This window comes from Chelonoidis abingdonii, chromosome 14 (genome assembly GCF_003597395.2).
Source record: "Chelonoidis abingdonii isolate Lonesome George chromosome 14, CheloAbing_2.0, whole genome shotgun sequence".
Lineage (NCBI taxonomy): Eukaryota > Metazoa > Chordata > Testudines > Testudinidae > Chelonoidis > Chelonoidis abingdonii.
The window spans coordinates 41,409,175-41,422,982 of NC_133782.1; the positions used below are offsets into that span (position 1 = coordinate 41,409,175).

Here is a 13,808-nt window from a genome sequence, read left to right on the forward strand (position 1 = left end):
AGCCTGACAAGCTACCAAAGAAAGCTACCTTTGTTCTCTAGTAGTGAGATTTCACAGCTTCCACCCACCGTCAACCTCAGCTTGGACCAATCTACATGGGAGGTCCACTCCTAGACACCACGGTGCAAATAAGTGATGGTACATTAACACCACACTATATCGAAAACCTATCGACCGCTATGCCTACCTTCAGCTCCAGCTTCCATCCCGTGCATATCACACGATCCATTGTCTACAGCCAAGCACTGAGGTACAACCGCACCTGCTCTAACCCCTCAGACAGAGACCAACACCTACAAAATCTCCACCAAGCATTCTCAAAACTACAATACCCGCACGAGGAAATAAGGAACAGATCAACAGAGCCAGACATGTACCCAGACTCCTACTGCAAGACAACAACCAAGAAAGAACCAACAGGACTCTACTGGCCATCACATACAGCCCCCAGCTAAAACCCCTCCAACGCATCATCAGGGATTACAACCATCCTGGACAATGACCCACACTTTCACAGGCCTTGGAGGCAGGCCAATCCTTGCCCACAGACAACCTGCCAACCTGAAACGTATTCTCACCAGCAACTGCACACCGCACCATAGTAGCTTAGCTCAGGAACCAACCCATGAACAAACCCCGATGCCAACTCTGCCCACATATCTACACCGGCGACACCATCACAGGACCAACCGATCAGCCACACCATCACCAGTTCATTCACCTGCACGTCCACCAATGTAATATACGCCATCATATGCCAGCAATGTCCTCTGCTATGTACATCGGCCACACTGGACAGTCTCTACAGAAAGGATAAATGGACACAATCAGATATTAGGAATGGCAATATACAAAAACCTGTAGAGAGCACTTCAACCTCTCTGGCCACACTATAGCAGACCTTAAGGTGGCCATCCTGCAGCAAAAAAACTTCAGGACCAGACTTCAGAGAAACTGCTGAGCTTCAATTCATCTGCAAATTTGACACCCATCAGCTCAGGGTTGAACAAAGACTCTAATGGCTTGCCAACTACAGAACCAGTTTCCCTCCCTTGGTTTTCACACCTCAACTGCTAGAACAGGGCCTCATCTCCCTGACTGAACTAACCTCATCTATCTAGCTTGCTTTCTAGCATATGTATAACCTGCCCTGGAAATTTCCACTACATTCATCTGACGAAGTGGGTATTCACCCACGAAAGCTCATGATCCAAAACGTCTGTTAGTCTATAAGGTGCCACAGGATTCTCTGCTGCTTACTAGGAAACTGACTGATTCTTTAGATACCTAAATACGTTTGAAAATCTGACCCTACATGACTTTATTAAAAAGTATTTATACCCCTAAATTTGTCGGATGTGTTTGAAATTCTTACCATAAGTGACTCACCCTGGAAGTTTTTAGTGGAGCAAGGAATTGAATCTTGTTTTTCTTTAATCTCAGGATTGGGTGAGAACCATTGCATTATAGTTCCCCCAAACCACCAGCTTATCCTTCCTCTCTGTCTTAGATTGAGTGTGTGAAATGTAGTTGCTCTTGCGTTCAATCTTGTGATTGATTTCAGTGGCTTCAGGATTTGGTCCTAAACAGCCTGAGGCAAAACCCTTATTGTAATGGGGATGACCTCTTTCCAGCCACTCTCCTCCGCAGTGCCCCCTTCACATCCTCGTTCCTCAGGTTGTAGATGATGGGTTTCAGCATGGGAATGACCACAATATAGAAGAGGGACAACAGCTTGTCATTCTCTGGCATGTGGCTGGATCTGGGATGCAGATACATGATAATGCCGGAGCCATAAAAGAATGTCACCATCACCAGGTGTGAAGAGCAGGTGGAGATGGTTCTGTGCCTGCTCCTCGGGGAGGACATTTTCAGGATGGAAGCGATGATGTGGGCATAGGAGGTGAGGATGAGGATGAAGGGGGTGGCGAGGAAGACCACGGTAACCGTGATATTGGACATCTCATTGTGGGATGTGTCAGCACAGACCAGCCAAGGCACCGGCGCCACATCGCAGAAAAAATGGTCAATTTTGTTGGGGCCACAGAATAGGGAGAAGAAGACCAGTGTGGTCTGGATGATGGAGACAGGAATCCCACTCAGCCATGAGCTGGCCAGAATCCAGGCACAAGACCTCCTCTCCATGATGGCCACATAGCGCAGAGAGTGGCATATGGCCACATAGCGGTCATAGGCCACAGCAGTGAACAGAGCCTAGGAGAAGGAGCAAATACATCTGAACTGCACAACTGGTGAAGGAGATGGCATTATCCCCAGTGAGGGAGATCGCCATCATCTTGGGCATGGTGACTGAGCTATAGCAAATCTCCAGAAAGGACAAGTTCCTCATGAAGAAATACATGGGGATGTGGAGGGCAGGTTTGGCCAGTGTGATGAGAACAATGAGGCTGTTTCCCAGCAGGGTAAGAGTGTAGATAGCAAAACACACCAGGAAAGCAGCACCTGCCCTAACAGGCTACTGGAAAATCCCAGATAATGAACTCACTCACGACAGTGCTGTTCCCTGTGCCAGTTCCTCACAATTGTGTGGTAGAGTTCATCTGTAAATTAAAAATACAGGATGGGATAAGAGACTTAGGGTTTGGCCACACTTGCAGCTGTACAGCACTGGACGTTAAAGCTGTCTTCGTACAGCTGTGTAGGGAAAGTGCTGCAATGTGGCTACACTGACATCATACGAGTGCTGCATGTGGCCACATTTGCAGTGGTGTTGGAATGGTGCATTATGAGCAGCTATCCCAGCGTTCAAGTGGCAGCAACGTGCTTTCAAAAAGGGGTTGGAGTGTGGACAGGAACGTAGGAAAGAGAGAGAGTTGATTTTTGGAGCTGACACTGTGTCAGCTCCCTGCCTTGCAAATCCGACCCTTCCCGCACCCTCTCTCATTAACTAAATGCAATAGCCTTCCGCACGACCAGATAAGCAGCTACTCCGAAACGGACTCCCCACACCTGCCGTGCTGGTTCTCTCCTCAAGCAAACACTAGGATCCCCCTGCCTGCCTCTGCTTGAGCAACAGTAAGCTGTGTTTGTTTTTTAGATAAGCAGCTCCAGGAGCCCCAAGTTCACAACAAAACAAAGAGAGGCATCACAACAAAACAAAGAGTGTTATCTTTACTTAAAAGCATTATGGGAAACTTCTGGAGGTCAGTGACAGTGTAGTAAGATTAATTACGGTTTACACTAGCACCCCAGCACTGCAGCACCAGCGGTGATCTCTTTATTCCTCTCGTCGAGGTGGAGTACAACCAGCGCTGTAGCCAGGGGGATACAGCTCTGTATGTGCCTTGCCAGTGTGGACGGGGAGTAAGTTACAGAGCTGTAAAGCCACCACTAGCGCTGTAACTCTCAAGTGTAACCAAGAAATAGAACAGAATAGAAGAGAGAGAGAAAAGAGAGAGAGAGAGATGCGGGAGTATGAGGATAGATAGATAGATAGATAGATAGATAGATAGATAGATAGAATCAAGGGTTAGAAATGTGTAAATCAACATACTAAGATCTAGAGAGATAAAGAGGAGAGTGTGTATGGAAACAGAAAGAAAAACATGGGTTAAGTTACATGGAGGAGTAAATTAAGATCTAAATATAAATTGATGGAGCATATGTCTGTTTATGTAAGTAATTTTTTCTCCCTTCCTTTCCAATTCATTCACTTTTTAACATGCTTTCTTTATTTAAAAAAATTAATTGCTGTAGGAAAGCTAATGCTATTAAATGACGTTTGTAATTTCCACCCAAGGCTCGAGGTAAAACTAGGAAATACAGAAATCAGGCAAGCCAAGAATGATCATCTGCTGAACATTTTACAAGAATACAGTAGATATTTTTAAGATCATTGAGAATCATCAGGCAAAAGAGTATCTAACGTACCTTCCAGATCAAGAGCTCCTTTCTTATCATATTCCAGGGATCTATTCTATTCTATTCTATTCTATATGGTTTTGCAGACAGTGCTCATCACGGTAGCAGTACTTAATCTATGAATGTGTATGTCTTTAAATGTTTCTGTTTTTAAGGCATCTTTGACATCCTCCTGTGATGGGCTCCCCAGAGTGTAACTCAGTTAATTAACAGATGAAAAGAACTAAATTGTAATACTGCTTTCAGAGTCATTGAAATCCATCAGAGAAATACACTGTCTCTTTAAATATTCTGTAGGCTAATGGTTTAGTACTTCTGCTGGAATTCTCACAATAAATAAGCAATGCTTTAATTTCCATACCTGAAGCTGTGTGTCTTCTTGTAGTTGTATATCATAGTTGTGGCAATGTCTCCATATGAAATTCTCTACCTGCCTTTCAAACAGGGCATACACAATGGATCATAAACAAATTGTCTTTGTCTACTAATCTGGATCCCACAGCCTGTTCAGCAGATGATCATTCTTGGCTTGCCTGATTTCTGTATTTCCTAGTTTTACCTCCAGCCTTGGGTGGAGGCACACTCTGGGGCCTTATTGTCTGACCTAAAAATGACTTGTCACATAAATGGGAATTTTCAAAAATACATTTCATGCTGTGATGAAAGGTGGGACTTACTGGTGGGGTCATCCAGTGAGTAGGTCAGTGACCACCTTGATTTGCACTTCATGGTGTCTGCTGCCTCCCATCGACAACACCTCCAGTAGGTAGACAGCCTACCTGTCAGTGGGTGGCTATTTGGCCCTTTAGCTGGCTCACCATTTTAGCTCAACCTCTCTTTCGGGGCAGCAGTGTCCAATGAAGGTTAGAGGTCTCTGCGTCCTTACAACAGGGAAGGAGGCTCAGTCGATCTCCTGGCTCCTGTAGGTGGCTCATCATGGCCACAAAGCTTTCAGCATCAGTATCTTCTCTTTACTCCAATGAGGGATGGCATGAGGTTTGTGTCTCTATAAGCCAAGGGCATTTGGTAGGGGGCTTGGGTTCTCGTACTCCACCAGAATTTGACCCAGGCCCTGTGTCAGGGCCCCAGAGTGTGCCTCAAGATTGGCTATCCCTGAACCATTTCCTATCATCTATTTTCCCTCCACAGTCTCCGTCCAACTTGAAGATACAAAGGGGGAAAACAGGAACAACTGAACTTTCAGTCCATCTGGGCTAGCATCATCGTCCTTACCTCCCAGCAGAAGGTTCTATGGCAGCTTTGGTCTATGAGCCTAGGGCAGAGTTGTGCCTGGTTCCCTCTGCCCCAATGGAGTTGTCTGGCTCTCTTGAACCGTGGATGGGATAATGGTCAAACAGAGCCTTTGATGGTCTAATTCTGCTCTAGCAGTTTATTCATCGATTCTAGTGGGGCCAGGCCCAAACTGATCCAGATTAAAATCCCATCCCCTGTATTCCTTTTTGCTGGGTCATGTTCTAGATCCCCTTCTTGCTCTCTTTGAACTCAGTGGAAAACACTCACTGCAGTTAATTGGTCAGGACTGGGTCCTAAGGCCATGTAAGGGTGATGGCAGGAAGAACAGAGAGGGGGAGCTGAAGGCAAGGACAAGAAGAGAGAAGGAGACAGGAAGGTCAAGAGAATAAAATGGATCATTAGAGAAATGTGGACCTGATTTAGCATCACCATGCACCTTGTGGAGTCCTTTGCAACCATGCAAAAGAAGCTAAAGATAGCTTGAATGGCCATGTACTATTTACACTCTCCTTGCACAGGTGCCAAGTTACCAGTGTGAAGGAAGAAATAGACTAGACTAGACTAGATTAGAATAAACCTGTGTGTTCTTGTTTAGACTAGACTTGACTAGAACCAAAATGAATAAAATAGAATAAGCCCATGTGTTCTAGAATACAATAAACTCTTCTGTTTTAGTTATAGAATGGAATGTACTCACCTATTCTAATTTGAATAGAATAAATAGAATAAAGCAGACCAATATGTGTTACTTTAGCATCGAATAGAATAGACCCATCTGTACTGGTTAGTAGAATAGAGTAGAATACTGCACAAGGTGCAAGGTGATAGACTATTAACCTCAATATTCTTATGAATCCTCTTCCTTGGATGTCCAGAGTTTTAAGCTATGGTGTTATGCCTGGAACGTGACATTTATAGTCTTCAGCAGCAGTTCCCACACTTTTCCCTGAGGTCCACTGATGAAGCTGCAATAGGCAGTGTGGCCAACCATTAACACTTTTTGAGGAAACTTCTTAATTTTAATTATCACACACATATAACTGTAACACTGTAAGTAACCAATGTACATTTTTCCTTTGTATTTTAATGTAAACAATTGTAATAATAGAAATCCTTAGGAATTTGCAATTAAAAAAACCTCCAGTTTCCAGTGCTTTGAAACCAAACTCTTCTACTAAAATTACACTTAAAAAAATGTCAAGAGCAAAATGTACTGTTCAAACAGGGAGAACACAATATTGTATAAAAATGAACAATAAGCAACACAACACTGTTAACAAAATTGTTAAAAATCCACATTGTTATCATTTGCTGATTTTAATACAAAATAGTTGTCCGAATTTGAACACTATGTTGTGTTTTCAATTTTTTTAGTGTAAAGTCTGAATTTCTGTGCTGTGTAAGTGAAGACCCAATCCTACTCTCTACTAATTAGAAAATAATTAAATATTGTAAATACAAATATAAAATAACAGTTATATTATAACACACTGAGGCAATAGGTACTTGTCCAATCTGGCAAAGGAGAATCCAAACTTCCAGTATCTGTCACCATATTTTCTAACCACTTTATTTTTTTGGCTGACTCATTTTGTGTATTGTTAGCGTAGCATGGTCTCGGCAATTTCCATTATCTTCTCCGACCAAGCGCATCCTATTCGTTTTCAGAAAATAAATTGAATCCCCTGTCAGATTGAAAATACTGAAAAAAACCACAGTCTCCGCCTTTTTACAGCTTGTGGCAAAAGTCAGACTGTGTATGATGTGCTAAGGTCACCTGCAGTGAATGCACCATTGGACCTCACAAGACTTAATGACCATATTGCAGCTGTTTTTCTCATTCTTGCTACTCAACTTTGCAGCTTCAAAACATTGCATTTATATAGCTTTTACTTAAATTACAGAGGGCATGTGGAGTTAAAGGATTTTACCAGAGCTTGACGGGAAGATGCAGTTTTCGCGGCGTGACCACCTTTGGCCGCGGGACAACTACTTGGGAACCGCCTGGTCTACAGGCGTATATGTAAGCACCTAGCAAGAAAATCAATGACCATCGAGCCTCCAGATGGTTGCCGTAGGGAGGAACCTTCCCATGATGCACTGAGGAGCTCTGCTGCAGCGTTCAGCCCGAAATGAGCAAAGCAGGCATGACATTTGCAGTGGGAAAAATCAATATTATCTTGGCCGATACAATTCTAAGAATGCCACATTAATAACATATATGTATGGTTACATTGCTGTCACACTGAGGCAAATGGCAAAAGCTCTTAATTTGAAATGGTCTTTGAGTTAAAGTGGCCCCTCTGTGCTACATTCCATAATTTCTTTTCTGTGATGATTGCAACTTCATCAACCTCTCTTAATGTGCGCGTTTCTAAGAAAATGGAGCCACTCTTGTTTGTAGAGTGGTTTGCAGTTTTAAATCCTTTTTACTCCAATGCTCGTGTTCCAACTGCTAAATAAAAGTAAGCTTATGGTCATGTCATCACTTGTACAGCAGAGCCCCCAAAGGGAGGAAACACAGGTGCACCAAATCCCAAAGTGTGGAGTAGTGTTCCCAGGTTCTCATGTAAGAATGGAAAACTGGGAAATGTCATCCCCAGATAGATAAGGGCAACAGACTTATCACCTGCTGAGGTGCTCTCAAAGAAACTAGAAAGTGGACAGCTGTGCAGCTAGCCATATAATTGTGACTCTTAGTTTTAGCTCAAATGCCTAAACACACTGTGGAGAAAAACTCTTTGTGCTAAATATTCAAAAACTTTCAAATAAGGAGTGAGAAAGCTCATAGTGCTCACCCCTTGATCCAGTAAGCCTCCAGCAAAAAAAGACAGCTATAGCTTGACATCTTGATAGAACAAAATTTCTAAAGTAGACATTACTAAAATAAAAAAAATTAAAATTAAAATAAAACTTTTCTCAAGGGAAAGCAACAACGATAAATTGTTCAGGGTTTCTATATATAACAAATCGCCATCTTTCCTGTCTTTCCCAACACACATACACACAATTCACGATTTTGGGTAACTCTTAATACTAATAATTCATGTGAGCTGTGCCTTGGTCCCCATTCTGGGAAGAAAAAATGTGCATGAAATCAAATATGTTCACAAGTGATGCAAGTGGAAAACTTGTAATTGAACATTTTATTTTATTCTACTTCATTTTATTTTATTGCACACCCCTGGGTCCCCACCAAAGAAAGGACGAGTTTCCCGAACTTGAGACCATAAAATACTTATGAAAATATGGGTGAAAGAACAGTGCATCAGGCAAAAACTTGACCTATGGTTCTGTGGCACCAAGAATATGTATCCCTTTTCTGCAACCCCATTAACAAAGTTCCACTACTGCAGGCCAGCAGAAAAGCTCTGATTGGGCCAGTGCCCAGCATTTGCACAGGGGTGTTTCACTGAGTCATTCATTGTCCTCTGACCAGGACATAAGAGATGAAAAAGAAGAGTAGCTCACCATGGGGTGTGGTGGATTTTCCAAGGGGCGTGGTGGATTTTCCATCAGTTGGAGTCCTTAAGTCAAGACTTGACGTTTCTTCCTAGAAGATACAACCAGAAGTGATGCGCTTAGTGCAGGAATCATGTGGTGGGAAACTCTGTCCTGTGTTGTGCAAACGTTTGGAAGAATTCATTTTTCTAAATAGTTCTGAGGGATGATATCAATGCTTTCTAAAGCATTTTTTAGATTGTTATTAATTTAAATTTTCACAGTTGTGTGAAATTATGGAGGGGTGGTTTATGCCTTATATCCCTTGCAGTTTATGTTTTAGGATTTCAGCCAGCTGCCTCCAAGGGTTAGTAAAGGATTTTCTGTCTCTCTCTCTCAGGTACTGGGCTGGCTGATTCATACTCACGTGACTTAAGGGATGGCTTTCCGTTGAATGTGCTGGTGCCTTGTCATGAGCATACAGGCAGTGTACCCAAACAGTGTCTGGAATGCTGATAAAGTGTTTTGTAGATAATAAACCTGGACAAACAATATTCAAAGTTCCATCTTGATCTGGTCAAAATTGATAAGTATTTTCCATAGGGAAGAACAAGCAAATTAAATATTCTTTTTTTTTGGTAATATATATTTTGTCAAGTTCTTGGATGATAAAAAATGCCTTTTTGTTTGTTTGTTTTTCCATTTTGAGGATGTTTCCTGCTCTTTCCCCCTTTCTACAGTAAAAGAAGGAGGTGGGAGGAAAAGGGGAGAAAAAAATCAAGAACAAAAAAGAAAATCTGGATTTCTTTTCATTTGTAAAATAAAAAAAATTTAAGAAAGAGAACAGAAAGAAAGAAAGAAAGAAAGAAAGAAAGAAAGAAAAATCATTTCACACACACACAGAAAATCATTTCATTCTGTTAACATTTTTTCATGGATTTTTTCTGGTGTTTTTACACATTTTTCACAGAAAAAAGATGAGATGGGAGAAAAAACCTGATTTCATTTTTCAGGTTTGAAAACAAAATAAAAAAATTTCAGTTTTAGTTTAATCAATGAAAAGCCAATGCCCCACAACATTTCTATTTATTTTTTAAGATAAAAAAAATCAATTTTTCATGAGAAGAAATGTTTGTTGAAAAACACAACCAAATCAACAAAAATGCCTGCCTCTGGGTATAACTTGTGAGTGAATGTTGGTATAGAATACCTGTCAATCTGAGCTTGCTACTACTGCCATCTTCACCTCACGGCCCCTGCAAACCAGCTGGTGTTCATTACACACACACAGGGCACATGTGGCCAGTCACAAACAATGATGTCTTCACAATTCACCAGGAACGTTGTTATATGGGCTAAACCCAGCTGATAAGGACCAGATTGGGCCAGGCAACAGCACCAGGCTCACAGGGCCCTTGGAGGTGGGGAAGTTGGACAAACACAAAGAAATGAACCCAGAGCCCCAGTCAAGAGGGACAGTCCTGACCCAGCTGGGGGGTTGATAGTGCACTAGCAGATGTGCACTCATAGAACCGAGGCCATTCTTGGGGATGGCCTGTGAAATGGTCATTGCAAAGGGACTCAGCATATGGCAACCCCGGAGAGAATCTGCTTTGCTGCTACTAACCACACTGAACAGTATGAAGGCAGGAAGCTGCTACAGTGAGTGTCCCCACAAATGATAGCAGAATCAGGGACTGCACCGTAAGTCCCTGGTGGCATAGACAGCCCTGAGATGCCTTGAAGCTTTGGCAAATGAGGGGAATGATTAGAAAATAGTTATAGAGGTAGTCACCAGGTGGGACTGTTAAACATTGTTTTAAAAGTTTTTTATTTGCCTTTGCTTGTGAGTTTCTGAAGAAGTGCTGTAGGGCTCTTCAGTTTGTGACTCAGTTTCTTTTGCAGTGACCTGTTGCAAACTGCAGAAGAGTTTGCTTCCTGTCATAATGTCCATAAATAGAGTCAAATATTAGGATAGAGCTGCTTCTTTGGAACAGACCTAGGTGCATGGGTCAAGAGCCCTAAAAGAAGGAATTTCATGCATGTTGTTTCTTTCCACCTCTGTTCCAGGACTGGTTCATGTAGTGTCAAGTTACACTAAAAAGTAATCCAGACTCCACATCACTGGATTCTCTTCCAATGGGAAACCAATCTCCAAGTCCCGGTTTCTGCTGTCATTCAGAAGAGGCCAGAGATTATTGTCAAACAAATAAAGATTAATAATTAATAATCACATCAAAGTTCCTTGGGGTAAGTATTTCCATTGGGATTGGGTGTGTGTATTTTGAATGTGTGTGTGTGTGACAGAAAGATTTCCTTTCAAACAAAGCCTTCACTTGCAAACGACAAATTAAATTAACATTCTGTACCCTTTGTTTTTGCTAAACTGCATGATCTGAAAAACCAATCTGACAGGCTTTACTTTTCCAAGCCATTCTTACTTATGAAGTTTCTCCACTGAAGACAAAGCGACAACTGACATGCATAAAGATTACTCAGCAATGTCAGTGTCTGCAGGGCCAGGCACTCCATGAACAATGTGTTACATTTCAGCCATGCAGAGCAATGATCTCCTAGGGCCGGGATCAGAAAGGGGAGTTCTCTGGGTGTGGGCAATTGATTGCATTAGGACAGTTTGTACTGACTGCACAGAAAACCCAGCACTAACTCCCCAGGCTCAGTCCCTTTGGAGGTGGAATCAGGGGAAACTCACCCTGCCGTGGAGAAGGATACAAATATGTGGTAACCTCTGCACTGTGCAAATAGAGAGCAAATAGCATGTTATAACACAGCACACAGCAGCTGCTTGTCCATTCGGGTAGATGCAGGTGTCTTTCCTGAGAAGATCCAGATTTTGCAGAGAAAGAGAGAGACAAGAACTTCAGCTTATGAATCTGTGTCCTGGCTGCTGAACACAGAGAAACAAGAGCTCATTGCTTCAAGCTTCAGCTATCCTGTGGTTACAGGTGAGCACCATCTTCCATACTGCGTTTCTATCCCACCTTCCAGACAGGGGCATGAATGGGCTTTGTGAATATGAACTGTGTTAGCCTCACCTTCCCACAGCAGTGACAGTCAGTGTTCATAGCACCATTTAACTGTGAGAAAATTGAGATACATGTCTTGTGAAAGGTCCTCAGCTAGCGATCTGGTCCACAGAGTCCAATGGAGTTATGGTTCACTCACTCCAGCCAGGGCTCTGGGTCAGTGTGACTAGGCCAAAGCCTGGAGTATCATAATGGGAATCCAAACAAAGTGAAGCAGAAAGAAAGGACCATAAAAACAACATGTAAAATGTAAGGAGGAAATTAGCAGGATGGCAAAGGGTGGCTTGGCCTTTGAAGGGAGCTGGGCTCTGCCCCAGTGGGCTATGCCCACCTCTGCCTTGTCTCTGAAGCCGCTTTGAGTTTAGGTTTGGGTGACAAGACGTAGCTAGGGATGGGGCTTCCTAAGAGGAGGCAGCTGAAGCTCCCTGATCAGATATATGTGAGGAGCTGTCAGAGAGCTGGGCTGACAGCCAGGGAAAGAGGAGAGGGCTGCAGGGTGATTCTGCAGGGGATCCAGACGGAAGCAGAGTCAGAAAGGAGTGGGAAGAGAACCTTTCTAGCAGCAGTGAGGTGTAGGAGCGAACCTGAGAGGACAAGGAAGAGGCTGCTGGGAGATTCTGGCTCTGAGTGAAACAGTTATTTCAGGTCAATAGAGAAGACCTATAGAAGGAGAGGTAATTCAAAGGCACAACAGTGGAAGTTGGTTTGATGGAGGGATGAGGGGGGAAAGTGAGGCTGCAGCGGAGCTGATAAGAGAAAAGTTGACCTGCCATAGGAATTTGAAGACAAGTGTCTGAGTTAAAGCAAGCAACAAACTCTTTAGTTTGTCTGAAGCAGGAAACTACAAGACCTCTGTGATCCACTGAACTTCAGGGAATAATGATAAGGACTAAAGTTGATAGGAATTTTCCAATACTCAGTTTCATCAGAAAAATGGCAACTCGTCAGAATGAAAGTTCATAGAAGTCATAGAAGTTTAGGGCTGAAGGGACAATAAGGGATCTAGCTCAAGCCCCCGCACCTAGACAGGACCAAGTAAACTAGCCCTCCTGAAGATGTTGTGGCAACCTGATCTTAAAAACCTCCAGTTGATGGGAGTCCACAACTGCCTTGGAAGCCTAGTCCACAGCTTAAAACTTATAGAGAGAGAAAGATTTTCCTAACATCTGACCTACATCTCCTTACAGCAGACTAAGCCCATTACTTGTTGTCCTACCTTCTGTGGACATAGAGAATAATTTTTCCCATTATTATATAAACCTTTAACCTATGTGTAGACTATTATCATGTCCAGCCTCAATCTTCTGTTCTCACCTTTCTTTCATGGTGAAGTTTCCTAATTCTCTGTCATTTTTGATTGCTCTCTTTGGGACTCTTCTCATAAGTTCTCCACATCTTTCCTAATATGTGGTGCTCAGAATGTACCCCTTACTCCAGTCTAAACCTCAGCATCACACATAGGGTGGGACAATTACTCTTGTGTCTTACATATGACATTCTTGTTAAATACCTAATCATTTTATTGTCCTTTCTATGCACCTTTTCAGTTCTAATCTATCTTTTTTTTTGAGATGGGGCAAGCAGAACTGCACTCAATGTTCAAGTGTGGGTGTCCATGGAATAACATATTCTGTTGTGTTATCTATGCCTTTCCTTATGGTTCCTAACATTCTGTTTGCTTTTTTGACTGCTGCTGCAGATTGAGTGGATGTTTCAGAGAACTATTCACAATGACTCCAAGATCTTTCTTGAGTGGTAACAGCTAACTTTGACCCTCATTTTGAGTGTATATTTGGGATGATGTTTTCCAAAGTGCAATATTTTGCATTTATCAACATTGAATTTTATCTGCCATTCTGTTTCCAGTCAGTAATTTTAGTCAGATCCCTTTGTAACTTTTCTGACATCTGTTGTGTCTATCATCATTACTTTCCTGAGAACCCTTCCACCGCAGAGAGGCAGAAATAATTTTCCATTGCTCCTCTCACAGTGTGCATGAGACACATGCCCCGATGTCTAAATTTAGACAATAATGTAAGACCTGGTCACCAGGAGAGGGAAAGGAGATTTTGCATCTTTATGGAATTAACTGATGACACTTTATGAACTGTTAACACAGTGTTCTTCTGATTTGATGGCAAAGTTTTTTTTTGTTTGTTTGTTTTTTTGTGTTCCTAATGTCAA

The 13,808-nt window shown here is 42.4% G+C and overlaps 1 protein-coding gene across 1 annotated transcript; it reads right to left on the reverse strand.

Moving 5' to 3' along the window:
- Positions 1-1,605: 1,605 nt before the first annotated feature.
- Positions 1,606-3,921, reverse strand: LOC116834302 (olfactory receptor 10A7-like). The gene is made up of 2 exons (XM_075072119.1): positions 3,892-3,921; positions 1,606-2,214 (listed from the first exon to the last, which is right to left on the reverse strand). The coding sequence occupies exons 1-2, from the start codon at positions 3,919-3,921 to the stop codon at positions 1,606-1,608; spliced, it is 639 nt and encodes a 212-aa protein (XP_074928220.1).
- Positions 3,922-13,808: the final 9,887 nt, after the last annotated feature.